Source organism: Zea mays, chromosome 5 (assembly GCF_902167145.1).
Source record: "Zea mays cultivar B73 chromosome 5, Zm-B73-REFERENCE-NAM-5.0, whole genome shotgun sequence".
In the NCBI taxonomy this organism is placed as follows: Eukaryota; Viridiplantae; Streptophyta; class Magnoliopsida; order Poales; family Poaceae; genus Zea; species Zea mays.
The window spans coordinates 211,232,168-211,260,073 of record NC_050100.1 but is presented as its reverse complement, the minus strand read 5'-3'; the positions used below and the strand labels follow the sequence as shown (position 1 = coordinate 211,260,073).

The following is a 27,906-nucleotide window of genomic DNA, read 5'->3' as shown; positions in this document are numbered from 1 at the left end:
TAATATTGTAGCAGATATGTTGGCTATAATAATTAAAAGGGCAAATATGGAAGGACAAGTCGGTGGAGTTGTGCCCCACTTAATAGATGGAGGTTTATCTATCCTTCAATATGCGGACGACACCATCCTATTCTTAGAACATGATCTGGAGAAGGCTCATAATATGAAATTGTTGCTTTATGTCTTTGAACAAATCTCGGGACTAAAAATCAACTTTCACAAGAGCGAAATATTGTGCTTTGGTGCAGCACAGGACCAAGAGCAATTGTATAGAGATATTTTTGGGTGTAAAAAAGGAGAGTTCCCTCTAAGGTATTTGGGTATTCCTATTCATTATAGGAAGTTGAAAACTACTGATTGGAGGGAGGTAGAGGAAAGATTTGAAAAAAGGCTTAGTAGCTGGAAAGGAAAACATTTATCAATCGGGGGAAGGCTAACCTTAATCAACTCAGTTTTGAATAGTCTTCCCATGTATATGATGTCCTTTTTTCTTGCTCCAAAAGGTGTGCTCAAGAAGCTTGACTACTTTCGATCTCGTTTCTATTGGCAAAGTGATGGGAACAAAAAAAAATACCGCCTAGCTAAATGGAGCGTCCTTTGTCAACCTAAGGACCAAGGGGGTTTGGGCATCATAGATCTCAATTTAAAGAATAGGGCCCTGCTAAGTAAATGGTTGTTTAAACTCCTAACTACGGAAGGAAAGTGGCAACAATTGCTTAGAAACAAATACCTTGGATCCAAACCACTAGTACATGTTGAATGGAAACCAGGGGACTCACATTTCTGGTCGGGGCTGATGAAGGTGAAGCAAGACTTTCTTCGCTTTGGAATCTTCGAAATCAGGAATGGATCACAAGTAAGATTCTGGGAAGACAGGTGGCTAGGCGGCATAGCTTTAAAAACCCAGTACCCCTCTTTATATAACATTGTTCGAAGGAAATTCGAGACAGTTGAAACAGTATTAAAATCAGACAACATAAATCTAGCTTGGAGGCGATCTCTATTTGGGTCTAAGCTTGTTGCTTGGAATGAGTTGCGCCAAAAGCTTGTTAACATACCATTAACACAAGATCAAGATATTTTTCATTGGAACTTGCACCCAAATGGTCAATTCTCGGTAAAGTCTCTTTATCTGGCCCTTATCAAAGAAGAGGTACCGAACCTAAATAAGAGACTATGGAGAATAAAAGCACCCCTCAAAATCAAGATTTTTCTATGGTATCTTCGTAGGGGAGTGCTCCTCACCAAAGACAACCTAGCTAAACGAAATTGGAAAGGAAGTAAAGCATGTAATTTCTGTCAAGGCAATGAAACAATTCAGCACTTGTTTTTCGAATGCCGATTTGCTCGTATGGTATGGAGCATGATGTTTTGGGCGTTAGGAGTCCCAAAACCAACTTCCACTTCAAATATGTTCGGGAATTGGCTTTCACAATTTGACAAAAAATTAAAAAATTTAGCCCTACTAGGAGTAGCAACCATCTGTTGGTCACTCTGGCTTAGTAGGAATGATCTGGTTTTTCAAAAGAAATTTAATATGTCTCCTTTGCAGGTTATTTTCACTACTACCCACTGGCTACGGTCTTGGGTTGTACTGCAGAGGCACGATCAACAGTCTATTGTGATGGAAGCTTCACAACGTTTGGAGCAGGTGGCTACGAAGTTCTTATCTCAGGCGCATGGGTGGCGTTCTAGTCGTAGGATTGACATCCATTAAGAATGTGCTTACCATGTTCTTTTTCTTTTCTCTTTTTCTTTCTTGTCTAGGCTGTGTGCATCTTATTGTTGCAGAGGCCGGGAGACGATTTGTATCAAACTTTTAGATGCAATGAAAAATCTTCCTTATCAAAAAAATGTACATTTTTTTCTGTAAGGGAGGCTCCATTTATCCAAACCTTGTGACTAATCCATTCAATTCACAGCACCGTATTATTAGATAGTTATTCATGTTTGGTTTCTTATTCTTCAAATTATCCAGCACACCACTGCAAGACCAACCATGTACATTTGTTTTCTGTAAGGCAGGCTTCATCCAAACCTTGTTCTGATTTTAATCCATTCAATTCACATAATTGTTTTATTATGTAGTTATCATGTTTGATTCCTTGTATGCTAACCAAATTGTTTGTTCCCACTCTAGGATATACTGAGACAAAGTTTGGACCATGATATTGCGCCAGCTATTGCTCATTTCTTAAACTGTTTCGTTGGGAAAGTTTTAGGTGCTTCCACAAAGAGTAGTCTTAGCAACGCACAGTCAAAAACTCTGAAGGTATGCCTTCCCAATCTTGGTAATCTTGTGGTTTTGATATCTGCAGCAAATATTACTGTTGAATTTTGTGATGTCACAGTTTCATCTTTTTTATTTGATTTTTAGGGTCACGAAAATAGCCAAACTCAAAAGTCTACTAAAGGCCCTAAACTGAGCCATGCTGCCGCTTCAAGAAAAAGCTTATCAACTTATTCTCATCTAACCTCTGATGGAATTTGGTTTAGCATTAAGGAATTTGCAAAATCAAAATATCAGGTACTTACGATTCCTGCTGTGTTTCTTTGAGGTCTTCACTTTTCTATTTGAGGAACATCACTAATGGAGTTTATTTTTTTTAGTTTGAAGTGCCAGATGAAGCTAGGCTTTCAGCCAAAAGGGTAGCTGTTCTCCGCAACCTATGCCGAAAGGTTAGTACCATTCTGCTTCTGCCTTGCATGCTACTTGTTCATGATCGTTGGTTTGTTTGTTACCAAAAATATTGCTAATTTGTGTTTGGTCCAAGCAACTTCTATTGTGTTTTTTTTGCTAATAATGGCCTGCATGTAGTATACGTGTTCTCCATAGTATAATAGACCCACTGAATCTATCAAATGCCATTGTTTGCGCATCCGTCAATTGCTTTAGTTAGTGTTCCTTGTACATGTAACAGGTAGGAATAACAATTGCTGCACGAAAATATGATATGGATGCTTCAAGTCCATTTGAGGCCTCGGATATGTTAAATCTCCAACCAGTTGTCAAGCATTCTGTTCCAACCTGTACAGATGCAAAGAATCTTATGGAAGCAGGGAAAGTCAGGATGGCTGAGGTATACAGTTCTGTTATTTTTGTTTCTGATATAGCATTGTCGCTGTGACGTCTTATCCTGTTCTCTACATATATAATACTCCGCAGTTTTTTTGTATAAGGATGCAATTTTTTAATGCATTCGAGTGTTTCAGGGAACATTGAATGAGGCATATGCATTGTTTTCTGAAGCCTTTTCACTGCTTCAACAGGTATGCACTAGCTGTTTAACTTGAAATATCTGCAGAACTACTATTTACTTGACCTTTGATTTGAAATTACAGATTACTGGTCCCATGCACAAGGATGCTGCAAATTGTTGCCGGTGAAGTGCTAACTTCTTTACTTGCCTATTGTGTTGGTCTTACTTTTGTAAGGAACACACACATGAAAAACTGAGCAATCTATTGGATGTACTATGCCACGTTCTTCCATTTTAGATCATGGCATATGCTACTTATAGTGTACATGGTGTTAGAAAAAAAAGACTCATGGCTTGTACATGATTTCACTATCTTTCACTTAAGTGAATTACTATACACATTATGCAAGAGGAGCATTAAATCAGGGGCATGATGTTTACTCAGATGAGCATTTGTCGTCATTTACTGTTCCAAATTATAAGACGGTTTCGCCTTTCTAGATACATAGCTTTTGCTATGCACTGTCTAGATACATAGTAAACGCAACACATCTGAAAAAGCCAAAATGTCTTATAGTTTATAATGGAGGTAGTACTGTTCTTCTGTACATTCAGATTAAATCCTCAGGGAACAAATGTTTGTTCTTTGTTATAGGTACCTTGCTATGGTTTTGTACCATGCTGGTGATACAGCCGGTGCAATTGTGCAGCAGCATAGGGAACTCATCATAAACGAGAGATGTCTTGGTCTTGATCATCCGGACACAGCCCACAGGTACGCATATTTGTTTTTAAAAATGTTACTGCTAAATTTTGGTATTATCCTTGAATCTGACATGAAGCCTGACGTTATCATTGGAAAAACTTATTACCTATGCTAAATTCCTTTCGTCTACGTTAAAAACGTGAAGCAACATTGGAAAAATCATCTAAATTTTGCTATAAAATTGTTCTGAAAACGGCCATCTTACCTGATGCAGAAGTTGCAGTAAATTTGAATATGTTGGTTAGCTGCTGAGCTAGTGTTATACTCATGCAAACATTTTTTTTAGCTTATTACTGGTTTCAAGCCAGTTAAACAGAATCATAGTTTCTTTTGTTTTTCTTAAATTTGTCAATTGCATTTTACTCTATTAATTCAGCGAAAGTTTACTATCGTTATCCTGTTATACACATTTTTTTCAGTTATGGTAACATGGCCTTGTTCTATCATGGGCTCAATCAAACTGAATTGGCACTGCGGCACATGTCCCGTACACTGCTGCTGCTAAGTTTGGCGTCAGGACCTGATCATCCAGATGTTGCAGCAACTCTCATAAATGTTGCAATGATGTACCAGGATGCCAGTAATATGAATACTGCTCTTAGGTATCTTCAAGAAGCCCTTATGAAGAATGAACGACTTCTTGGCCCTGACCATGTTCAAACAGCCGTATGCTATCATGCTCTTGCCATTGCATTCAGTTGTATGAGCTTATATAAGCTTTCAATTCAGGTTAGTTCTGACAAAAGATACTGGTGTAGTTATTTCGAACTGTTAGCTTGACATCTTGGTGTTTCATGACAGCATGAAAAGAAGACCTATGATATACTGGTAAAACAATTAGGGGAAAATGACTCACGGACTAAAGATTCAGAAAATTGGTTGAATACATTTAAGCTTCGAGAAGAACAGGTATATTTTCTATGTTTATTAGCATTTTACTTTTTAGAATATTGCAAATTATTTAGCTTTACTGGTTGATTCACTTTTGGCCCTGAGATTATTGTGTGCGTTCTAATGTGCAGTTATTATGTAACGTTACAAAGTTTGTTCGTAACATATATTTCCCCCCATCTGCTTCATTAGCTCTGCATATCTTTGTCATTCTTGCATGGCGAACATTATTCTATTGTCAATCTGCACAGGTCAACGCCCAGAAGCAGAAGGACCAGGGAGCTAATGCATCTGATAACGCTGTTAAATTCTTGAAGGTAAGCTAAATTGCAGACCTTCCTTCTATACCAGCCTAATTCATCCAACTTTAATGGCCGAAACAATATCCATACTTGTACACAGAGCTTACTGTTGAATAAAGTAACGTGCTTTTGTGCTACTTTTGGTTGTCGTAAAGTCTCTTAGCACAAGTTCAATGAGATATTTGGTCTGAATATTAACTCCTATAACTGTATGGCTAATGATATTTATATCTGCTGTTATTGGATTTATGGTTGCATTGATTTGTTTCCTTTTGCCTTTTCAGGCAAACCCTGCATTTTTACAAGCAATGAAGGCTGCTGCGCTCCAATCAGGTGACAGGTCAGCAAATGTCAACAGGTCCCTCAATGCTGCAGTAGTTGGAGAAGGTGTACCACGACTGAGAGGAGTGGATGAGCGAGCTGCTCGAGCGACCGCAGAAGCTCGGAAGAAAGCTGTTGCAAGAGGCCTGAATGTCCGTAATGGCCCTGCGGCAAACCATGCGTCTGATGAACTAGCTCAGATTCTCAAACTCATCAATACTGCTTCGGGGTCTTCCACTTCGGCATCTGCAAAAACCGAGGAATCTGCCTCTGAAGGGCAGGCAACAAATGGATCTGTTCAAAACGGAGCTGCAACCGATGCGAAGTCTGCAGATATCAACGTGCCACCTGCACCTGCCAACCAACCAGTTGGATTGGGGGCAACATTGGAGTTGAAGAAGCAGAAATCAAAGCAAAAGTCGTAGAAAACCCGTGCCTGGAATTTCTTTTATGACTGCAGTTTTGGACTTTAGGGTGATTTGTTTTTTTACATTTATAGAAATTCCACGTTCACGTGGTGGAAGAGTTCATTTGTTTCTGTTGGAGGTTCTTAGGAGAGTTCAATAATCATTACGAGAAAGAAGACAATTGTTTGGAATCATCATTGATAGACCACTGATGAGATAATGGCTAATCCTTAAGCTAATAAATCTGTAGCCGGTACAACCTGTTTAATTTTTTTTTGTGCAAGATTAGTATGCTAATTTGTTGTCCAACGGAGGTGTTGCGCTTATTTCTGTTAATTTTTTTAGTTCTTCTGGTGGTGCGTGACTTTGTGTGCAGAACGATTTTTTAGTGATGCGCGTGCCGGCGTTTGTGCAGGGTTGTGTTCGATATTTCATTTTCAGCATCGCGCTGCCCATGTGCAATTGTGGTGCTATGGATAATGGGATTTTTTGCGGCGTATGCTGGTATATCGTTAATATTATTAATATAGTTCTTTAATATTATTAATATAGTTCTAATATTGCCGGTTATTTTACTATGGTTAGCAATAATGATTTAACTTTGATGAACGCTTGTTTGGCCTGGCCGTGAATTAGTTTTAGCATCATTTTTTCTGACTCGGACAAATATTTGTCCTTAATTTAGATTAACTAAAAGTTTGCGACGGGTAGCCGCATCCACTCATAGTTTTGCTTGCCTTATCTCTAGGTCCCATTTGAGGACTTGTTCGGTTATTTTTAATCCATATGGATCGGAGGGGATTGATACGGATTGAGAGAGATTTTGACTTACTAGGGATTAGAACCCCTCAATCCTCCTTAATCCATATGGATTAGGGTAGAACCGAACAAGCCCTGAATGTGCTTTTCTAGTGGCTTCTCGGTAGAAATAGGGATGAGCTATTATCGAGCGAAGCTAGCTCAAAATCTTTGGCTTTTTCCCGCATTACTTTTTGATGAGACCCTTAATAAGGATGGAGTTGTTTTTTTATAGGAGCCAAAGTCAAGGCTAGACCTTATATCCATACCCATCATTCGTATAACGTTCATTCTATACACATCTTTATTAAATTCTCGTTCCTAACAAGAAAAGTATTGAGTATACTATATTTTATATGACATTAACAATCACACGGCCACCAACAACAATACATCACAAATAAATCTTACATGTAACAAGAAAAACATTATTTAAACATGCAAAACAACAAAAACAAAGTGCCACATGGGCTGGTGGATGGGGTAGCTTGTGGTTGGTCGCCCGGGTTGGGTGGATGAATGCCTAAAGAGTTGAAGAGACAGGGTTAGTTTTTGTGCTCATTGCTTTCTTCCTCCTCTACGCCCTTGAACGACCGAGGTCCGTGCGGCAGACAATAGTGAGGTACGTGTTGCTGGCGCTATGGACCACACTAGACCTGAAGGGGCGCTTGCTCTCATCGTGGGCATCTGGCCACAACTCATGTGTGCTGGCACAATACGGGGGATTCAAGGGCATCACGTGAGATGCCCTTGGCGCGCCAGCGTCTCCCTATAGGGGAAGGGGCTCACCGGTACGCCCATGACGCAGGAAGGGGCTTGTTGTTGATGGCGTCGTCGAGCCACCCAACGGAGCCCAACGGAGTCCCCTTCAAACCAATTGTACAGCGGCAGCGGCGACCTAAAATGTTCTCGCGCTTGGGGTCGCTCGTCGCTAAGTGTCGATTGAGCAGAGTGTAGGAGGCAGTCGATATGCATAGACTCTGGCCCTCCGTGTTCAAGGGCTTGAACAATACCGCCTTTTTCGTGAGCTAGTTAATTTAGATTTTAACAATTTTAATTAAGTCTTTTGTTTAGTGCATACCTCTTTAAAAAATTTAACGGCATGCACAAATTCTCTTGTGGAAGGTTTATCATTTTCATTACCACTATCATGATTATGCTCACTTGGAGATAAGTCATTTCTGTTACCTCATTCCATAAGGTATTTGTGAGACAATCATGATGTAGAGCGATGGCAGTGGTGGCTCATTTGTGGGGCTTGATCTTTACTTAATGAATCATCCCATGTTTTGGTTGATGTGAGCGCTTGGCCTTTGCCTATCCTTTTCTTGGGTGTGGTCTTATTTAGGTAATTATCCCTAAAGTGACCATTCTCCCTATATGTGAATCATCCTTTCTTTCTTTTCTATTTTCTATCAATGTTGATTATGATATCTTCAACTTGAATGGTGACACCTATTAGATTTTTCTTGATTATCATCGTCATGACCTTTCTGACTCATCAAAATGTTTCTTCATCTTTGGAGGATGAGGTGAAGGGTTGATCATCTTCATCATCCTCTTCTTCATATTTACTTTAGGATCTTGAACTTTCAATTTGCTTCTTGCCTTTCATCCCTTTTTGTGCTCTTCACACATGACAACAATTCCACAGGCTTTTGGGACATCTCAAATACCACAAGCTTTGGAGTCATGGTGCTCCATATTATGAAGGATGGTGCTGAAGCTCCCATATTATTGTTGTGGTAGTAGGAAGATGATCCTTCTTATAATGTACGCGTCACCTAGCTTAATTAAATTAATATAATTGAGCTTATTAATGATTAGATTTAAATGATAATTCATGTCTTTAACAAGCTTATTATCTTTAATTCTAAAGGAATTATATTCGTTTAAAGCTACATAATGTTTTTTCTCACGTACATTGCTTGTGTCGTCATAGAGCTCGTACAATTTTAACTAAATCTTATTAAAAATTAAACATAAATATTTGACTAAAAATATCCATGCTAAGAGAATCATATAAGCAATTTTTAGTATGAGTGTTCAAGTGAGTTTATTTTTCTCCACTCATGCTAGGTTTCTTAGGATTCTTAATGGGTTTCATCTAGTCGTGAGTGACTCTTCAAACACCTATCAATAGTCTGTAGGTAGCAAGTCATTCTAGCATTATAGTAGGATAAGTGTCGTTGAAGTGAGGTAGCCTATGGGCATTCATATCCCTTTTAATCTAGTGTTAGCTCAACGATGGTTATGCCAAAAGTTGCAAATGAGCCACAAGCTCTAATACCAATGGAAAGAAACGTGGACGCAGTAGGGGGGGGGGTGAATTAGGAGAACTGTTATATGCTACTAGATACTATCTCTTTATTTTTAAACTAAAACGTGAAAAATAAAGGACCGAGGGCATAACTCTTTATAGTATAAGTCAAAATCATGGGTGCATATAAGATAGTCTTTTATTAGATTTTAACTAGAAAAATAGAGACCATATTTTAAACCAAAATTAGATTATCTATTTTATCAGGTCAACGTTCCTATCAATACTTACTACGGGAAAATAGACAATTACACAGTATATCGCGCCACTGCGTTTAATGTGATCAACGATCACAAGAAAGCAAATCAAAGATTTATTCTGAGTGTCATTTCCATCCCTCAAGCATCAGCGATAAACAAGTTGCCATGGATTTGCTTAAGAACTAATTGCATCAGCAAAACAAACATAAAACTGCACATCAGCTTCAAATTCACTGAGTTGATGGCGTGCAAGATTGTTTGCTAGAAGTGCAGACTTGGAATCAATTTGCAGGCTTCTTCTCAGTTGTGTAGGCATAGTACTCTTTGCCGTTGTCAACTCTGGTCGTATTGCCGCCAATGTCCAGCACAGCAGATGTGAAAGCCAGACAGGAGCCTCCGATGAGGGCTGACTGAATACTCTTTCCTGCAAAAGTGGCATCCAGATTAAGCAGAAATCGAAGTTGATAGCCAATATACTAGATACAAGCACATAAATCAGTCCAGACTAAGTGCTGTTCACAACTGACAATCTGTTGCATTCCATCTTAATGAACTAAAGTTCACATGAAAATTATTACTAACCAATTATATAAGTAGCACTAGATTTCTAAATTATCCATCAGCCATTGGAATGCAAACTTCTGTTTAAGGAACAGTCATCCAGTTCATCAGAATTATACTAATCCATGGGACAGCGCAATTGGATTGCTAATTTCTAAGGGCTTGTTCGGTTATTTTCAATCCATTTGGATTGGAGTGGATTGATACGGATTGGGAGAGATTTTGACTTACTAGGGATTGAAACACCCTCAATCCATATGGATTGGGGTAGAACTGAACATGGCCTAAAGAAATAGAAATGTACACTAGTAATAGTTAGGTCAATTGGCAGTCAATAAAAAAAACCAAACAAGAGGCTAACCAAAGCATAAGTATGACACTACTGTCACTAAAAAAAGAGACCCAGTGCTAGAGGCTCCCACCCACATGTGTAGCTCAGAAAAAGGGATAAACCAAGAAAGCCAACCCTTTCCACCGTAAATACGGAGAGGTTCGAACGCGTGACCTAGTAACTCAATAAAACAGTTTTCGCCACTGCTACGCCTATACTTCTATGAAACATATACTCCTTCCGGTCAAAAATACTTACACATTTGGGTCTTCTTTGTAACAAAGGAAAAGTGAAGGAATTTTGAAGGATTGAAATCCTATAGTAAATTTTCCTATGTGACCCTTTGGAACAAAGGATTGAGTTCTTACAAATCCTATAAAATCCCTATAGAATGGGCCATTGTAGTGAGATTTTGGAGGATTTCTAAAATGAGGTCCAACCTCTTGGAAATTTTCCTATGGAATTGTAAGTGGCATACAACTCTATTCCTACATTTTTCCTATCCCTATGTTTTATCAATCCTGCAATCCAAAGGAGGACTTTGTATGATCATTGATGCATATCTTTGGCCGTTAATATCTTCCATAATGTATTCTTAAAATCCATCAAAACTTATGAGATTTTTGCAAATATTTCCCAATATAAATCTACAAATATATCTCACTTGTTTCCAAACTAAATAATTTGAATGTTACTTATAATTGTAGTTTTATGGTTTGACCAACATCTTGTCATAAACATGTTTTAATGACCAGAAGGAGTACGTTCAAAGCTAAATTGCTTATTTGGTGGATGAAATGTTGTGCAGATGCTCACCCACATCATTGCTTATTAGCCCTTATTTGTAACTAAACTTGACTGATGTTACAAGCAAACACTAAGGCATCGTTTGGTTCACATTTTGTAATGCAATGGGTAACTGATAACGGTAAATCATGTTTGTTTTAGTTCAACCGTAATCAGATACCACACTAAAAATTGATACCGGCCTATTCAAACTTGTTACCACCGGTACTCGAGTGTAAACCATTACCATTTACGTTACATTTCGTGAACCAAACAACACATATGATGTTACACTAATTTATCACCACACACAGTGCTTTATACACCAAGATCATCTCCACCCATAGAGGCATTTAAGAAAGTTGTAACTCATATTACTAGAGTTTCCAGTGAGAAGCAAACTGGAGTGAATAAATAACATATAAAATCAGTTTCTAAGTAAATGAGCACGATATCATTTTACTGTATGATAGATTATGTAGGGTAATACTCCTATCTCATAATAACAAGATGTTCTACAAATTCAATGGCCTGTTATGCATAGTTTGAACCATAGGTTGCAATGCTTGAAGAAGAAACTTGTTTACCCCAAATGACAGTACCTATGGCATAATGCTCAGTGCGATCATTTCTAAACCAGGGAACACAAATTGGACAATGGAGCGAATATTATGAAACAACTGTTTGACCCGTATCTGTCCACACAATAACTCTTACTGTGTAGTCACCAGAAGTCACTAGATATAGGAGCACAAACTATGCCGTCATCCATATTTAGGGTGAACCAATCCAAAATGCTCCAGACACCCAAAGAGTAATAATTTCAAATCACATATTTCTCTTTGCAATTTACCGACACAATGTGTGCACTGATCTACAGACACAATGTGCAAGCTAACAAAAAACTGTTAACTATGGACGTTATGTTCATGGGACTATTGACAAAGCAATGTACAATGGTACAAGAGCTTTCTTTTAATTGCTACAAGGGTTATGCCTATTCAGTGACATGAATAAACAACATTTCCAGTGACTCAGAAAAAGATACAACTAAACTATGCATCAATTTGATCCCAAAACCCAGAACTACTCCTTTATGATTTGAGCTCAAGCTTCACTAATTAGACCCAACAATCACCCATAACCTAGCTGACTTATACCATCACATCATGTCAAATATATGGCAGTGAGTAACAATCTCAATTCCCACTTCCCAGTTAACCTCTACATGTCTGCATGCCAGTATCATCAATAAGTAAGAAATTTAGGGCATCAGAAGCGACCAGAAACTAAAGCCAAGGCTTCCCAGGTGCATTTGTTCCCTTGTTAGAAAGGGTTCGAGTTTCTAACCTCTGTAGCCGCAGACAGAGGCTCCGGCAACGAACGCGCCGACGGCCCCGTTGACGAAGTCGCGCTTCTTGCGCTGGCTCTGCACGAGCTGCTCGACGCCGATGTAGAGGCCCCCGATGGTGGCGAAGGTGGCCCCGTAGGTGCCGCACATCTTGAGCGTCCGGATAAGGCCAGGGAGCGCGACGTGGCGCTCCACACGGGGCACGTCGTACCAGGTGGCGACGACGGTGCCCCAGATGGTCCCCGCGGCGAGTCCTGTCACCGCACCCTTCATCGTCTTCGTCAGCGGCGAGTCATCCTCCATCCTCGTTCCTCCGGTTCCTGCACGACAGGTGCAGCGAATCAAAGCCGCACGTGACTCGGGCGGGATCCGGCGAGCGCAACCCTCCCTCGGCGGTTGGCAGAACGAGATCGGGATCTAGCAGCACCGTGCACTTGGCTTAGATGGGCGTTGGGGGTGAGGCTGGCCCCTTGTTGGGAGAGGAGTTCAGCGGAGAGGGGAGCGGGTTACCTGTCTCGAGACTGCGCGGTGTGTGCCGGCGGCCGTCGAGTGCCGAGGCGGGACGGAGAAGGCTGAGGGTTCAGGGGCGGACGGCTGGAGGTCTCGGGGTAGAAATGGAATCGCCAATCGCGTCGTTGGGAGACGAGAGAGACACAGGAAGAGGAGCAGCGCCGTAGGAGTGGGGAGCCCGGTCGCGGCGGCGTCGGTGCCGGGTTCCGGGCCTGTTTTGCGCGTGGGCTGCTTCGCTGCTGCGGAAAAGCCTGGTCTGTCTACGTGGGCCTTACAAAAGGATCACGTTAGAAATTCAGACGCAGAGTAGCGAGTACGTAGCAGACTAGCACATGTACATCCAATTTTTTTTTAAAAAAAGTACATCCAGATTCAACTAATTAATTAATCACTCACTCGGTTCCAATTTATAAGTTGCAGCTATTAGGCATCTTTAATATAGAGATCTTTGATCTGGATGGGGGTTCAGCATGTAGCCATGTACAACAGAAGTTAGCCTGTTTTCTTCAAGTACTCGGATTCTGTCTGGCAAGCAACCCCAACCCCCAGACGCACAGTTTCGTTGGACTGAGTCAGGAACCAGGATCCGGAACCCTGCATGGATGGGTAGCTGGCTATTGCCTGGCAGGCAGCATCCAAACAAGCCTGAATTACGAAACCTACCCTGCCAGCTTCATGTTGTTCTCTTGTTCTTCTTGTTCTTCAATCCAGCTCCCTGCTCGGTACCGGTCGGTTTATCGAAACCGCCTTGATACAGTTTCAGATAACCACCGTTTTTTAAAATTTGTTCTAATTCAAAAAATTTTAAAAAAATCATAAACCCTGAAAACCGCCGGTAAACCGTTTTTTGGACCGGTAAACCGTTATTTTAGACCGGTAAACCACCATTTTTTGCCGGAAAACCGGATTTAATGTTAAGATTGACTTCCACTTTAGACATTTAGCGGTCAATTTAGGCATATTAGTCTTGTTTACTGTTATATGCTATATATGAAGATGAAACCCGTATCTCAAGTCAAGTTTAGGTATTTAGTGGTCAATTTTGGTTTCATTTCCTATCCAAGATGGAATCCGTAGATCAAGTAGCTTCATTTCTCTAACTATTCGTCTGGACAAGATCCAATCTAGAACTTTTAGCTCCAGTTCTTCTTTATGTGTTCCTAAGATTTGCTAATCAGGAGAAAAGTCCAACACTTGGTGAGGTGCACATGCAATACACAAACACCAAACACACATACATGTATGTTTTTTTTGCTTTGTGTATAAGTATTTATCTGTCGTTTTTGTTTTCTCGCTAATGTATCTCATATCTTTTGTATAGACCTGTCACTATCACTATGACGGATTGGAACAATATCACGATCCTTCCAACATGCCTGAGTACTATCACTATGACTCGAGCTGAACATGTGAGTATTGTGAAATAAAGTTGACCTATGTGTCGTTGTCTCGTTGGAGGATTGTAAAAGAACTTGTATTTGAGTATTGCGAACTTCGCTGGTTGTTTGTTGCATGAGAACTGAAGTTTTTGGTTGCATATGTATGTTGTATGTTATTTTGGTGAACGCATGTCGTGTGGATTAATTAATATTTTCTGTGCAATGTGAATTGAGCAAATTACAGATAAATCCTGTCAAAATTTTCCAATTTTTTTTTGTAAAAAACTGCAAAACCCAGTTCATTTCGTGGTAAACCGGCGGTTTAGAGTGGTTTTCACCGGTAAATCGGCTCAAACTCAAATTGATTTGGATTGGTCAAATCGGTCCGTTTTTACCGGTTTTCACCGGTTTTACTGCGCGGTAAATCGTTACCGGTGGGTAACGGTTTTGCCACCCGAAAACGATTTTGTAAATCATGGTCGTGTCTAGGGTGGATATCGAGTCAGCTCAACTCGGCTTGACCGAGCTTGAGTTGGTTCGTTAAGATAACGAACTGGCTCGGCTCGACTCGTTAAGCAACCGAGTCAGAGAACTAGCTCGGCTCGTTTGCGAGCTCGAGTTGTCTCGTTTCGCTCGCGAGTCAGAATAAAAAATAATATATATATATATAATAATATAATCAATTGCTAGTTAATTTCATTGTAGTTTAACACTGGAAAAGACTAATAATACATTTTCATATCACATCATTTAAAACTAAATTAACATAGTTCACACTTATTAATTTATCCAATACAATTATAAGTTTTGTTTTGCTGGTAAACGCTAGCTCATTCGAGCTGACTTGTTAATGAACTTTAGCTCAGCTCGTGACAAAATTAAAATAAGGTGAGTCGACCTAACTACAAGTCGAGGTTATAAGTTATGGGTATTTTGTCGAAGCCCAGTGGTGACCTATGCACCCAACGAGGCAGGGAGCGCGTCCGTCGCGCGAGACCCCATGTGCCGGCAGCGCGGGCCGCGGCGGCAGAGGCAGGCGGCGGCACCGCGGCAGGCCACCACCGGCGGTGGGTGTGGGTCGCAAAGTGCCGCAGCTTTTTGCCAAAAAGCCCTCTGCCGACCTTGTCCCGTGTCGGGTTCGCATCGAGTCCTATGGCAGTGCCATTGCCATTCCATTCCACTCCGGGTGTCAGGATCACGGTACATTTTGTTCTTGCGTTTTAATTCAAATAACGAAAGATCAAATTCAGTTTCCTGAAGAGAACGAAGGATCAAATTCCATTGAACACTGATGCCTGATCAAATTCAGTTTCCTGAAAAGAACGAAGGATCAAATTCCACTGAACACTGATGCCTTCCATTCTTACGAAGCCTGAAATAGGCATCGAATTCGAATCGAACGGTGTACTAGTACAAATCTATAGGCATCTATCTTAAACCTTTGTTTACTTTATTTTAAGGAATTGGAATGGAGTTGTCTATTTTTTAGAATATGACATTACACAACTTTCTAAGTTTATATATAAGGTTCTCTTCAACAGAGACTGTAAAGGCTTCTCTATCCTAAATATAGAGGGTTGAATGGTTCTCTACTACCTCCAGCAACGTCCTCTAAATAGTTCTCTAAATTTAGAGAACGTTGTTAGCTACTTTACATATAGAGTTTCTCTAAATGTCCCTCTATCGGTCTATCCGTTTGAATATTTTAAACAACCAGTTTAGCAAAATTAAAATATATACAGTACATTTGAGAATATGATTTGAGAATATGACAAATACGTATGTACACAAAAAAATGTCTTTAATATGAGTATTTGCGTATAGATGATGTGATTTAGAGGACGTTGTTGAAGAGAAAAGATATATAGATGATGAATTTTTTAGAGAAGACTGTAAATGATAGATATATAGAGAATAGATAGAGACAGTCTAAGCATATCTCAAATTAATAGGTGAGAGATAAAAATTAATTTTACATATTTACAAGCTACTTTTCTAATATACAACTCATAGCACACTCTTCTACTTATTTTTCTATAGCATAAATGCAGTTATCTCTCTCATATGATTTAGAATAACAATCAAATATATTACATATACAAATATATTAATTTAATTAGTTTGTGTCTAAATTATGATTATTAGAATGAAATTTAATTCCAACGAAACAAACGGGTCTTAAAGGTTATTTTCGCATTCATGAATATAAATGATGAAATCCGAGTCCAATCCAAGTTGAGCTAAATGTACTCAGATATGGTAAATGTAAATCCTTATCCATACAAGATAATCCTAGATCAAGTAACCAGATTAGCCAAGCAAACTATATACGTTTAGATATTAGTTTAGCGACCTAAGAACAGCAGATAACAGATCCTCAAGTCAGCACTTATGCTCCTTTTCATTTCCAGAACTTTAGTGAAGTACAAATAAATGAATAGTTGCAGTAAGAGCAAAGGAGAAGACCAGATCACTCAAAATGGCAGGAACACCTTCTAGCATCACTAGCCTTTGTAAACTGAGATGAAATCTCTGCCACAACAAGCTCCAAATAGAATCAGGCCTAGAGCAGCTGAACAAGTAGGTGTACCATTAGTTCATACACTTGGGGCCAAGGGGGAAAAAAACTGAGGCATGCAATCAGACAATGCTAGTTTACATTTCGCTTTTCAGCACTGGGACTGGGAGCTAATAGACATGACGATATTGCAAAAAAATTGGATGCTGCCTTGCACTGAAACTCGCAGGGATGCTTCACTTGCATTCTAGTCCTGCCTCTGCTGCTCGCCGGGGCTTGTTTTTCCGCCGGCTCCCGATCTGCCTGAACCCGTTGGTCCTTGTTGATTCATCACTGCTCGATGGGACAATAGAGTTGTTATCTTCTACGACAATATTGGAGCCCTCTTTCAACGGCCTGCCTCTCTTGTTACCGCCAGCTGCGGCGCTGTTCTTCAGCTTGCCATCGTCAGCTTCTTCTTGGTCGCCGTCCACCTTTTCTACAAAATTTTCAACATCGACTGCCTGATCGATCTTACTGGCGAAGCGCTTTTGGGGCCTTCCCCTCCTCTTTTTTGCAGGCACAACTTCTTCGCCGCTGCTACCTTTATCTTCGTGGCTCCTGACAGTGGTTAGCTTCTTCCCTCTTCCTCTTCCTCTACCCATGGATTCAATTTCAGCAGTTTGCAAATATCGGTCGGTCCAATCACTGGAGCCGCAGGTTCTGTTGAAGTTGCTCCTTTCGTTTTTATCTGATTGCTTGTTGGGAATGAAGTACTAGAATTCTGCAGAAGCAGAACCACGAGTATGCTCAGAAATCTGGGTAGTTAAGGACCAAATATCGTAATGGAGATTGGATTGTGTATGTAACTTATCCTTCGAGAGAAAAGAAGAGAGGATGAACTACGAGGTCTATTGAGATCCATGTCAATCGAAATCGATTCATTACATATACCCACATGAAAAAAGCAATACGCATCTAATCAAATAAAGTAAAACGAAAAGGCCCGGGTTTTTTCTAAAAAAAACTGTGAACGAAACTAAGAACAAGAAACAGAAACAAGGATGCGTATCGAGAACCGATGGATTCAAATCAAACTGCATGCATGTAACCAATTGGAAGCTATATAAATACAAACGATACGCATCTAATAACCAGATGAAGTATTTTTTAAAAATTATGAACGAAAAAGAAACAGAAACAGGGACCGATTCAACAGCCGACCAGCTCCATACATCAATGGATTAATGAAAAACAAGAATCTGACCTTCCATAAAGCTTGCGTCTACTCCAAGCAGCGTCATGCACCCCATTCCTCAAGTCGGCTGGCAAAAAGATGGAGACTTTGCCGCTGCTGGAGGAAAAGGAATGCCAAGGAGCCAACGGATCGGTGGTAAACTTCAGTTCGCGATGCCGGAAGTACCACAGATCGGGAGCTCGCAGCAAAGATTGAGATGTGGTGTGCAGGCAGGAAGGGAAGCAGGGGTGTTTTTATCAACGAAGAGCTAGCGCCCTGGGAGTTTTGGATGGTTGAGCTCGAATAGCTGCTGCTGGTGCTGGGGCAGCACACCGGCTTGGGGGTTAGGGAGGAGAGAGATTTGGTTCGGCTCCAGGATTTTTTTAAATATATAGCTTGTTGAGGGGTCATTAGCTTATGATTTTTATTTACAGTCTACCAACCGTTGAAAAATGGGGGAAGGCGGGGAGTGCTTCGACTGTGGAAGAAATGGGTGAGCAAGATGGATCCTAGGGACGCGGTTCACTTTTAGTCTTTTACCATGATGGGATTTTTGTTCCATATTGGTGGAAATTATTTTTACCAATAGGTTAGTTACCTCAATACCTGACAGCCTGACAATCTAGGCCACTGCTTTCATCCAAGAGAAGATGCCAGCCACAGTCCTCTCTGATGAGCTGGCTCTAGCTCCAGCTCCGGTGAAGTGGATCACCATCTAAATACTTTTTCATAGTAAATTATAGTTTTTATTAATTTTAGTTAAAAAATAGGAATAGAATCTAAACTGATTCGACCTAAATTTTATGTTGTAAAATCTAAAGACTATTACCACCCATACTTACATATCACCCGGGTTCGGGGCTTGTAGTTTTGTTACCAAGGAGTAATTTTGTTTAGGCATTATTCTTTTCAACAGCCGGATTTGCAAATTATAGCTGGTTATGCTTTTCCGTGTCTATTGTTTCAAACTACACCTGTAATATTAACGATTGCTATCACAGTATGAGAGCTCTAGCCGGCAAGTGGGCGTATTAAATTGGAGTGAATCCTGACACTATGATTGTTTTTCTGCCCTTTACTTTGAATCTGAATTCATCTTGTGTCTTTCTTTGTCTGAACAGTTTCGTCTTTTACCTCTCTCACAGGTCACAGCTGCCATTCCACGGATTTTTACAGTCATGCATCAGCGTGTTCGCTGTGGCTGGTTTAAAACTTACTGTAATTCATAAAGACAAAATAAGTAGAAGATTTAAGCCTGATCATGAAGGACAATTTTATCCCGATCAAATGCCCCAACCCGCGGACCGGGACGAGGTCTGTGCCTGTAGCCCCGTACACCTGCAACTGCAATGCCACTGTCGTATTCCTGAATGAATATACTGTATCACACACGCTGTTTCAAGACGTCGCAGAAGATGTACTTGCTGCCCTACCGAGCTACTTATGTCCTATTTCTCCTAAAGCTCGCTTGTAATCTGTTTTTCTTGTTTTGTCCTACCAACAGCTGTAGATTGACCCAACCAAATCTTTATGAACGTTTCCACATTCTGCAGTTATTCAGTACTACAGCTGAAAGGTGAAGTAACTTATACAAAATTCAACAGTGCTTTCTGCCCCCCTGTTCTTCTAGAGAAGTTTATTTTCAGACGCTTCTAAAGAAAAGCATCTCCTGCTGACTTTTACTATTTCTACCGTGTTTTTATCTATATAAATTTCAGCTGAAAGATGAAGTAACTTGTACAAAATTCAACAGTCCTATCTTTACCGGCTTCTACTGTTTCTACAATATTTTTATCTCTACGGATTGCAGCTGTATAAGTCCAAACAGCTAGCTTTAATCTGAGCCGACCAGAGTTTCATTATGAATTCACGCGCTCAGGACATGTGCTACACTTGGACGACTACCGCTGCTGCGCTGCATTAGGGATTCAGGATACATGGGATGGACAAGGAAAAGCCCGCGTGTTTCTCATCACTTACTTTGTGTCTGCATGTGCGTTTCATCAGCTGGATGCAGATAGCAGATTTTGCAAATAAAGCGATACAGATTTGGACCACACCCATGAAGGCACTGCATTTTCCATCAGCATGCCACTGCCATCTGCCGACAGACAGAGGGGGAAATGATCTAGGCACGGACATATTTACAGAAGGACAAATTATGTAAGCCGGATTTCAGCAAACCTGATCCTGATTGACAACCTGTGCTCAATCTAAGGCCGCGTTTGGTTTTCACCAGATTTTATAATCCACAGCCAGCATGTTACCCGAGGAAATCCATTGCAACCTTGATTCTTGGATTTTATTTGGCCTGCACAGAATCCGAGACACAGAATAAGCTGTGTTTGGATCCTTAACGTATTTTAAATATCAGATTTTCAATACCAGTCGTGAAACAAACACGACCTAAATTCAGTAGACAGCCATTTAGGATTTGAATCATGTACTTAGGATGGTAGGCTTGCTAATGGCAAAAAAAAAAACCAAATCGCATCCAACCCATATCCTCGTCTAGGAACCTTGACACCAATCCCACACCCACCAAAAAAACACAACGAATAAATCAAACCCAACCCATCCAATATTTTTGTTAACCCTAAATCAATTCGTAAACGGGTGGAAACCCATTGAAAACCTATGGGTTCAGGAGCTTGCTGTCTAACATCAGGGAGTGGCAAATTTACATGTAGCTTCTGTGACATACAATAACAGAGAACTGCATACAGTGGCAGATTTGGTTGATAAACTTTCAGGTCTTGAGAGAAATAACAAAGAACATCTGTCAAATATCCTTAATGCACAACAATCTTTTTGGCAAGAAATACTGAAATAGGAACTCATTACCATGAATCCAGAGTGATAAAGAAAACAATACTCACCCCTGATCAAGCAGACAGTTTTACACATAAAGAAAACAGTACACACACCAATCTACCACATAACACGGCAGTTTTACACCTTGCGTATCAGTAGAAAGAGTATCTGATCAAGCTTGAAGCGAGCAGCAGTGGAAGGGTCATCCCTAAGCAGCTACAGGAGCCCGCAGAATGATGCATAAATCTCCCTGGAAGGAAAAAGAAAAGTACCACATGAAAAAAACAGCACCTGATGTTATCTATATGCAACTATGCAAGTATTGCTATTATTAGATGAAAAGAATATACAGATAAAGGATATGGAACTATAAAATTACATAAGCATGAAATGTATAAGTTTCTTTATGCAATTTATACTATCAACGCAGGCACTTGTATATTTATGCACTCTCACTCCTTGTCAACGCATGTTTCACCATAGAAAAAATTCGAGTAACCGTGGCCACTCGAGAAACCTGATGACACATGTTTCACCATAGAGAGCCCAGCAAGCAAGCTAGTCAGCTAGCATCAGTTGAAAGCATAGCGGTGTACATTAGGTATTAACAAAAGAACAGATACATAAAAAAAAAACTTAACCTGCGGGGGTAAGACAGCCCCCAGGCATTGTATTAAGAAGAAGACCTTCTCACACAGGTCAAGAAAACCCCCGAACCCCTGCCCCACCCATACACAGCGGCATCGAAGCCCATGTGAGAACGACCACGACCGGGGCTGAGCCTTAGACCTGTGCTTTGGCGTGGGACAGACGAGGGGATTTTTTTAACCACAGCCTGAAATTCGCTCCCACGGAGAGTCGAACCCAGGACCTGAGGAGTGCTACTCAGACCACCTAACCAACTCAGCTAGAGGCCCAGTTTGCAACTGAAGGCAATATGCAACAAGCAAGGTGTATCTCGTATGCTCGAGTAGTTTAGAACCCAATGCAGTATCCTTGCACCTCCCATCCATATTTTATATTTTATATTTCCTTTTGTACAGCTTTTGAACTTTATAGCTTTCTTTTCTATGCACGAGATGAGCTCTGCATTGTGTTGAAAATTAAGTATTACTTCCAACAAAGGTAGAAAGATGTAATCTGTCAACACATCAATCCATAATTATGGATCATCACATGAACCTGCACGGCATTAGAAAAACTAGTGAAAAGAGTACCAGCAATTGGTGCTTTCAGGATATAATAGAAGGACCCTAACTAGCCAAAGGAAAGAAAAAAACTATTGCTTTTCAGAAGTACGTAAGCAATGGGACAGAAAAGATACCAGATGAAGATGCATACTAAGGGAAGAATACAACAAATAAGCTCTATAAATCAATTGTGGACAGCGGACTGTCGCTTTTGGAGCAGGCACACTTGAGAAAGGATCCGAAGGAAGCAGTTTCCTAGTGATGGAAAAGTGGCTAATTCAGATGTTAAATTTACAGTTTTAGCTGATAATGTTTCCTAATTATCTCCTCGCCCTTGGGCCTAGTGATAGTTTGTTTGGGTGGAAGAGGAGGAAATGAATTTGTGAGGTAGCAGTAGCAGGCCTGACACAATTCACACAAACAATGAAGTTTGATTGGCCATCAAATGAAGTTTCATTGTACCTTGAATGCCGTACTGTTCAACATGTTTGAAGGAAGTCAGATCAACTAAGCTGTAAAATTTAGGAAAAAGAAATAAGAATATGTTCAGTCCAGACATACTATATACTTGTTAAACTTATTAAGTACCTTGAATATTTGGGTATTCATATAACCAATCCTTACAGCATACAAAGCATTCAAGTGTTTCTGGTGTCATTGTGCTTCGATTATCATCAAGAATACGACCACCAGCGCTGAACGCAAACTCCGAAGGAACAGTGCTCAAAGGTATTGCTAAAATATCACGCGCCATAGCTGAAAGCACCGGGTATTTGTTTGCATTTGTCCTCCACCAATTTAGAATTTCAAATCTTTCATCTATTCTCACAAGTTCTTCCTCTAAGTATGTGTCAAGCTCAGACTTTGGAAAACGTCTTCCTCTTATTTGGGACCATTGAGAAAATTCTTCATCCAACCTTCTTTTTCCAAGAACTGTTGAGCCTAAATTACTAGTCCTTATATCAATAAAAGGTGAACTTTTATTATCTATTTGAACAAGTGTTGCATATTTTTCAAATAATTTGGTGAGACATTGTTTAACCAAGACCACGTTTATCTGGATGTCAACAAAATATTGAGACATCTTCTCATAAAAGAAGTCCAAAAAATCCATCTTCTTTGATGGATCAAGTATGGTGGCTAAGACAAGTGTCATGTTATACTTGCCCTTCTCCCAGTATTTATCGAACTTAGCATCCATCGCCCGTGCCGAATCCTTAAGCACACAATTGATTTGCCAATTTGTATTTCTCAGAGTTCGATGGATACATAGCACATTATGTAAAAACAAATGAGATGTTGGACTTCTATGTGTCGAGAATGCTTTTGTAGCTTTCTCAAATGCCTCAAGAAACTCTCCAATTGCCTCAGAATTTGTCCACTCTTCATCATTTGGTGAAGGCTCAAGTTGTTCTTCAGCATATCTTTTCAAGACAACCTTGTACTCAATGGCCTCCATAATCATGTCGTGTGTCGAATTCCAACGGTTTGGAACGTCAAGAATTAATCTATCCTTTGAAGGCAATCCAGACCTCTCAGCAATCCCATTAAAAGCTTGTATGCGGGAGGGTGAGGAATTGATATGTCTGACCAGCTCACGAATCTTATAGATTGCTCCATGAGCAATTGCCATTCCATCTTGAACTAAGAGAATCAATATGTGTGCACAACATTGGACAATACGAAGATCGCCTCCAAATAGCCCACTTTCTCGAAGGTCACGCACTGACAGATTGTTAGAAACATTATCTAATGTGATAGTAAACATCTTCTCTTTTATCCCCCACTCTTTGAGACACTCTGTAATTCCTTCTTTGATTGCTAGGCCTGTATGTGGATATTTCAAATATTTGAACGCAATAATCTTTTTTTTCAAGATAAAGTCTGCATTAATGTAGTGGGCTGTCAAGCAAAGATAACCCAACTTCTGATTTGAGGTCCAAAGATTAGTTGTCAAGCAAATCCGAGAGTTAAGACTTTGTAGCTCATTTCTTAGCTCTTGCCTCATCATCTTGAATCTGGTAATACAATCATTTTGCATTGTTTGACGCCCAACACCGCTGAATGATGGCTGCATTGACTCCATCCACTGAGCAAAGAAAGGATCGTCAAACTTGTTGAATGCGACCTCGGCACTGATGCACCACTTAACCATACACTCACGAGCCTTTTGAGAGTCAAACACAAATGAAGCTTCCGCTGGTCCTTTTTCCATTGTAGCAATGAATTGCTTGCGGTCCTCAACTGAAATTTTAGGACATGTATCCGCAACGTGGTTTCTAAGGCTATTTGTGCTTGAACTCCTCAACATCGCCCCGCAATATTTGCAAATAGCCTTCATCACGCCATTGACCTCAACTAACTCCGGTTGAAAATACTCCAAAAGCTTTGCCCTTCTAGGCAGCGTTTGCACCGATTGGTCATCCGAGGTGGCATTAGTACCTGAACCCTCGGATACCTCTAAATCCATCTCTGTTTAAAAGAAAAATAAACTAAGTTAAAAGTTCATGGATACAATTACAGCTTAAAAAATACTCGTTCACTACTGCTGCTGTAATATAAGTATTAAAAGGCATGCCATAAGCAACACAACAACCAACACTCACTCCTAACACACAACAACCAACACAACCTACACCACCAGATTAACTATCAGCCAGCAACAAAAAAAAACGGCAATCAAATGGAAAAAGAAAAACCGCTGTGGTTTACAACAATTTCAGAGTACTAACATAAATATAATTTTTTTTGAGAGGTGGGATATTCATGGATTGGAGGCTTAGAACAAAGCAAGATTACTATATTCCTCCAGAATAATAAAGACCAATTGTATTCCTCCAGAAGCACCACGAGCAATTCTATGTCTGAAGAAAGAATGGGACACAAGACATTATGGGATTTCAGTGAACCATTCTGTCAAACGCTTCCGTCCAGTAAAAGAAGAATACCGTCTGTTAACATCTGTGCCAAAGCCAAACTATAACAACAGCTATCATACAAGTTTTGCACCATAAATCCATCAGCCGATATGTAAAGACAAGAGCAGCACAAATTGTTCAATGATAGAAGTAAGTTTTAAGTACAGTTTGCGTCGAGTGATGAACAAATAACAGGTATGCACTTCTACTGGGTCCTAAAAAGGCTGGTCATAAGATTGATGTCAGCTACCACTAATAGCGTCATCATCGTAAGATTGCCAATTGAACCCGGATAAGATAAATGGGCACATAGAGATGGCAACGGGTACAAACCCGCCGGGTTTTGCTATCCCAAACCCGTACCCGTGAAAATTATTTATGCCCATTAAAAAACCCGTACCCATGACGTGTTTGAAATTTTGCCCAAACCCGTACCCATCGGGTTAGCGGGTACCCACGGGTTACCCGCGGGTTTTATCTCCAACATGCTTATTCTTTTTATAATCAATAAGTATCGCAATGATTAATGAGATCATGGTCCAAAATTTATGTAATGAACAACGAGTTCATGATTTGGTATAAAAAATTAGTAGAGAGAATTAAATACAAATAATAAGTTGTATAATCAAGTTACCTTACACTAAGTTATACATCCACCACATATATAACACTAGTAATAACTATAATAGCAAGCAAGCAACACTCTCACCAACTATTTATACATTCACTATTTGATAAAAATTAGGAAGTAAATAGGTAGATAACAAGTTTGTTGTTCGTTTATAAAATAAAATAACAATATGCACTAGTTTGGTCGGGTTTAAAAAACCCACGGGTTCACGGGTTTGAGTACTATAGGAACAAACCCGTACCCATGAACCCATCGGGTATACATTTATGCCCATTAACAAACTCATGGGTACGAAAATTGACCTAAACCCGTACCCTAATGGGGTAAAAACCTATCGGGTTTCGGGTACCCATTGCCATCTCTATGGGCACAGCTTGGATTGCACCGCAGCCTCGGTTCGATTTCTCCCCATGAATTCGGACACTTTATGTTCTTTCTGGGCACCAGGCGCCGGCAGCTCGCCCAGATCACAGAGACTGGAGAAGGTGGGGGGTACTTACTGACCACGGAGACTGGAAATGGGACCGTCTTCGCTTCGAGCCGTCTACTAGGTCGTGCTGGCGTGCGGGAGGAGCGGCGACGGACTACCAGACGGAGGGCGGGGGCGGAGCGGGAGGAGATGGGGGAGCGCCGAGGGGCGGCCGGCGAGCGCATGGGCGGCGAGCGGGGACGGACTGCGGGCGGACGGGGGCAGCGCCGAGCGCACTAGCGCACGGGAGTACAGGACTAGTGCTGGAATATGGGCAAGCTTTTCAATCCAGCACAAGCGACCCAACAATAAAAACAAAAAGAGCATAAAGCACGGCCTGACATAACCCCGAATGTATTTCACGTCGGAAACAGTTCTAGACCAGAAAACAGTGGTCCACTCATTCTAGCCTAGGAACCAATCCGAAGGACACGAAACCGAGTTTCGTACTGGGCCGTGAACAACGGACAATCTCTAAACCCGGTGGCTTCTGTTTTTGATCCAAGTTCAAACGAAGGTCTGTTCGGTTGTTAGGGATTGGAGTCCTGGATTGATTCCTAGCCAGATTACTTCTCTAATTTATATAGATTTTGATGAGCTAGAATAAATCCTAGTGTATTCTGGAACAACCGAACGAGCCCGAAGGGTTGTTTCAATCCAGGCCAAATTCCAATCCAGATTATTTGTTTCCACCCGGAAGGAGGCTAGGAACGGTCTAAACCAGCCAAAACGAACGGGACCTAATTTGGATCCAACTAACACGGTTCGAAAAGTGAGACTATGTCGAATCTCAAATTTTGACCCGTCGGACCCCAGTATACATATGGGTCGGGCTTGATCTAACAGACTAACACGACCTAATAAAGCTTATATTGTTTAATTTCTTTAATTTAGTAAGTTATAGATTTTATGTGGTTGTAATATTTGGACTTTACGTAGTCAAATAATGCTCACATTGTTTAATATCTTTAATTTAGTAAAACATGGACTTTATATGGTTGTAATATTTGAATTTTATGCGTTTCAAATATATGGGTCGAGCTTGGGCTAATACGGCCCAACAAAGACACGATGTACTTTAGGACCGGATTAGATCATTATTTCTACTATTTGGGATAAAACGACACAACCTAAAAGTTTTTTAGGTCTTCTTGACTCAAACCCATTTGGTCTAAAGCACGATGGGCCTAAGTCGGACAGGGCCAAGCCCAACCCAATTTATAGCACTATACGGGACTATGGGAGATTGGGAGTCAGATACCGAATATGGACACAAAATACTCATTTACACCCGCCCCGTTCGTAAAGGATGGCATGTTCAACAATATCGGGAATTCAAGATGACAATTGAGTAACCTTGAAAGCTCCTCGACATTCTCGCACCTTTTGAGTAACCTTGAAAGCTCCTCGACATTCTCGCACCTGAAGAAGGAATCCTTGGAAACCAACATTGGACCTGAGTCCATAGTTGTCCGTGCGAAGACCATACTGAATAACATATTTTCGATTTACAGAGTTATGTACATCTCAGTCATTCAATCATCATTAATAGTGAAGGTCACTTCTTGCCAGCTTACAATAAAGGATTGTATCATGAAAATGCATTAGTATAATCTTATTGGGGAAACGATCCCCGAGCCCCCAGGGCCCACTAGTCAGTAGAAAAACAAAGGAAAAGTTCACCCTAGAAGGATCCGCCCCTGGTAAATCTGAGACACCGAGCCAAGGGTCAGGCATGGCAGAGCCGCAAGGGGGTTGAGCTTATTGAGGGGAAGCCACTCGAGTTGATTCCATGCCTGACAGGAACTAACCTGACGTGTCGCATTAACTGTGTCTGGCGTCGAACCACAAAGTACGAGTCGGTCCACCTTCCACTCATAATGTACGGGCTCCTAGGCTTACGACCCAGTCATGGCCTATCAAGCCTAGGCCTAAGCGCGCTAGCCACCTACAACCTCTGCAATGCGACGAGTCGTGCCAAGACCCAGGCTATGGTAGCCAGGGGTCGGCACCGCGCCAGGACTCTT

At 40.7% G+C, this 27,906-nt stretch overlaps 4 protein-coding genes across 7 annotated transcripts in view; 1 reads left to right on the top strand and 3 right to left on the bottom strand.

The window, feature by feature from the left end:
- Window positions 1-6,178, top strand: part of LOC100381905 (uncharacterized) — a 31,740-nt gene extending 25,562 nt beyond the window's left edge. Inside the window, exons 20-30 of the mRNA XM_020553468.2 lie at window positions 2,141-2,272; window positions 2,378-2,527; window positions 2,611-2,679; window positions 2,922-3,080; window positions 3,214-3,270; window positions 3,343-3,383; window positions 3,856-3,975; window positions 4,386-4,695; window positions 4,768-4,875; window positions 5,109-5,174; window positions 5,444-6,178. Coding sequence (XP_020409057.1) covers window positions 2,141-2,272; window positions 2,378-2,527; window positions 2,611-2,679; window positions 2,922-3,080; window positions 3,214-3,270; window positions 3,343-3,383; window positions 3,856-3,975; window positions 4,386-4,695; window positions 4,768-4,875; window positions 5,109-5,174; window positions 5,444-5,905 — 1,674 coding nt within the window. The 3' untranslated portion in view covers window positions 5,906-6,178. The remainder of the gene's footprint in view (window positions 1-2,140; window positions 2,273-2,377; window positions 2,528-2,610; window positions 2,680-2,921; window positions 3,081-3,213; window positions 3,271-3,342; window positions 3,384-3,855; window positions 3,976-4,385; window positions 4,696-4,767; window positions 4,876-5,108; window positions 5,175-5,443) is intronic.
- A 3,075-nt stretch (window positions 6,179-9,253) lies between these two features.
- On the bottom strand, window positions 9,254-13,033 carry LOC100280772 (protein translocase/ protein transporter). Of its 3 annotated transcripts, none has more exons than XM_008645355.4 (3): window positions 12,745-13,033; window positions 12,234-12,554; window positions 9,254-9,629 (listed from the first exon to the last, which is right to left on the bottom strand). In XM_008645355.4, the coding sequence occupies exons 2-3, from the start codon at window positions 12,535-12,537 to the stop codon at window positions 9,487-9,489; spliced, it is 447 nt and encodes a 148-aa protein (XP_008643577.1). In that variant the 5' UTR covers window positions 12,538-12,554; window positions 12,745-13,033; the 3' UTR covers window positions 9,254-9,486. The 3 variants fall into 3 exon arrangements, with proteins under 3 accessions (XP_008643577.1, XP_035823876.1, NP_001147166.1); XM_035967983.1 differs by having other exon boundaries at window positions 9,254-9,615; window positions 12,745-13,003; NM_001153694.1 differs by having other exon boundaries at window positions 9,282-9,629; window positions 12,234-12,651; window positions 12,745-12,855.
- Window positions 13,034-16,604: 3,571 nt separating this feature from the next.
- LOC103627653 (uncharacterized) lies at window positions 16,605-18,063 on the bottom strand. The gene is made up of 2 exons (NM_001152010.2): window positions 17,888-18,063; window positions 16,605-17,404 (listed from the first exon to the last, which is right to left on the bottom strand). The coding sequence occupies exon 2, from the start codon at window positions 17,283-17,285 to the stop codon at window positions 16,878-16,880; it is 408 nt and encodes a 135-aa protein (NP_001145482.2). The 5' UTR covers window positions 17,286-17,404; window positions 17,888-18,063; the 3' UTR covers window positions 16,605-16,877.
- Window positions 18,064-20,563: 2,500 nt separating this feature from the next.
- On the bottom strand, window positions 20,564-26,174 carry LOC100191735 (uncharacterized). 2 transcript variants are annotated; one of them, XM_035967662.1, is made up of 5 exons: window positions 25,911-26,174; window positions 22,450-24,333; window positions 22,324-22,373; window positions 21,786-21,853; window positions 20,564-20,921 (listed from the first exon to the last, which is right to left on the bottom strand). In XM_035967662.1, the coding sequence occupies exons 1-3, from the start codon at window positions 26,062-26,064 to the stop codon at window positions 22,369-22,371; spliced, it is 2,043 nt and encodes a 680-aa protein (XP_035823555.1). In that variant the 5' UTR covers window positions 26,065-26,174; the 3' UTR covers window positions 20,564-20,921; window positions 21,786-21,853; window positions 22,324-22,368. The 2 variants fall into 2 exon arrangements, with proteins under 2 accessions (XP_035823555.1, NP_001130635.1); NM_001137163.1 differs by lacking the exon at window positions 21,786-21,853 and having other exon boundaries at window positions 20,566-20,921; window positions 25,911-26,109.
- Window positions 26,175-27,906: the final 1,732 nt, after the last annotated feature.

What these genes read in the sequence shown, in the direction of transcription:
- LOC100280772 (XM_008645355.4), bottom strand. Translation starts at nt 12,537, where the DNA reads ATGGAGGATGACTCGCCGCTGACGAAGACGATGAAGGGTGCGGTGACA. An exon ending in CTCTGTCTGCGGCTACAGAG is followed by an intron (nt 9,630 to 12,233) that starts GTTAGAAACTCG and finishes CCACTTTTGCAG; the next exon opens with GAAAGAGTATTCAGTCAGCC.
- LOC103627653 (NM_001152010.2), bottom strand. Translation starts at nt 17,285, where the DNA reads ATGGGTAGAGGAAGAGGAAGAGGGAAGAAGCTAACCACTGTCAGGAGC.
- LOC100191735 (XM_035967662.1), bottom strand. Translation starts at nt 26,064, where the DNA reads ATGCGCTCGCCGGCCGCCCCTCGGCGCTCCCCCATCTCCTCCCGCTCC. An exon ending in ATTTCCAGTCTCCGTGGTCA is followed by an intron (nt 24,334 to 25,910) that starts GTAAGTACCCCC and finishes TCTTTTAAACAG; the next exon opens with AGATGGATTTAGAGGTATCC.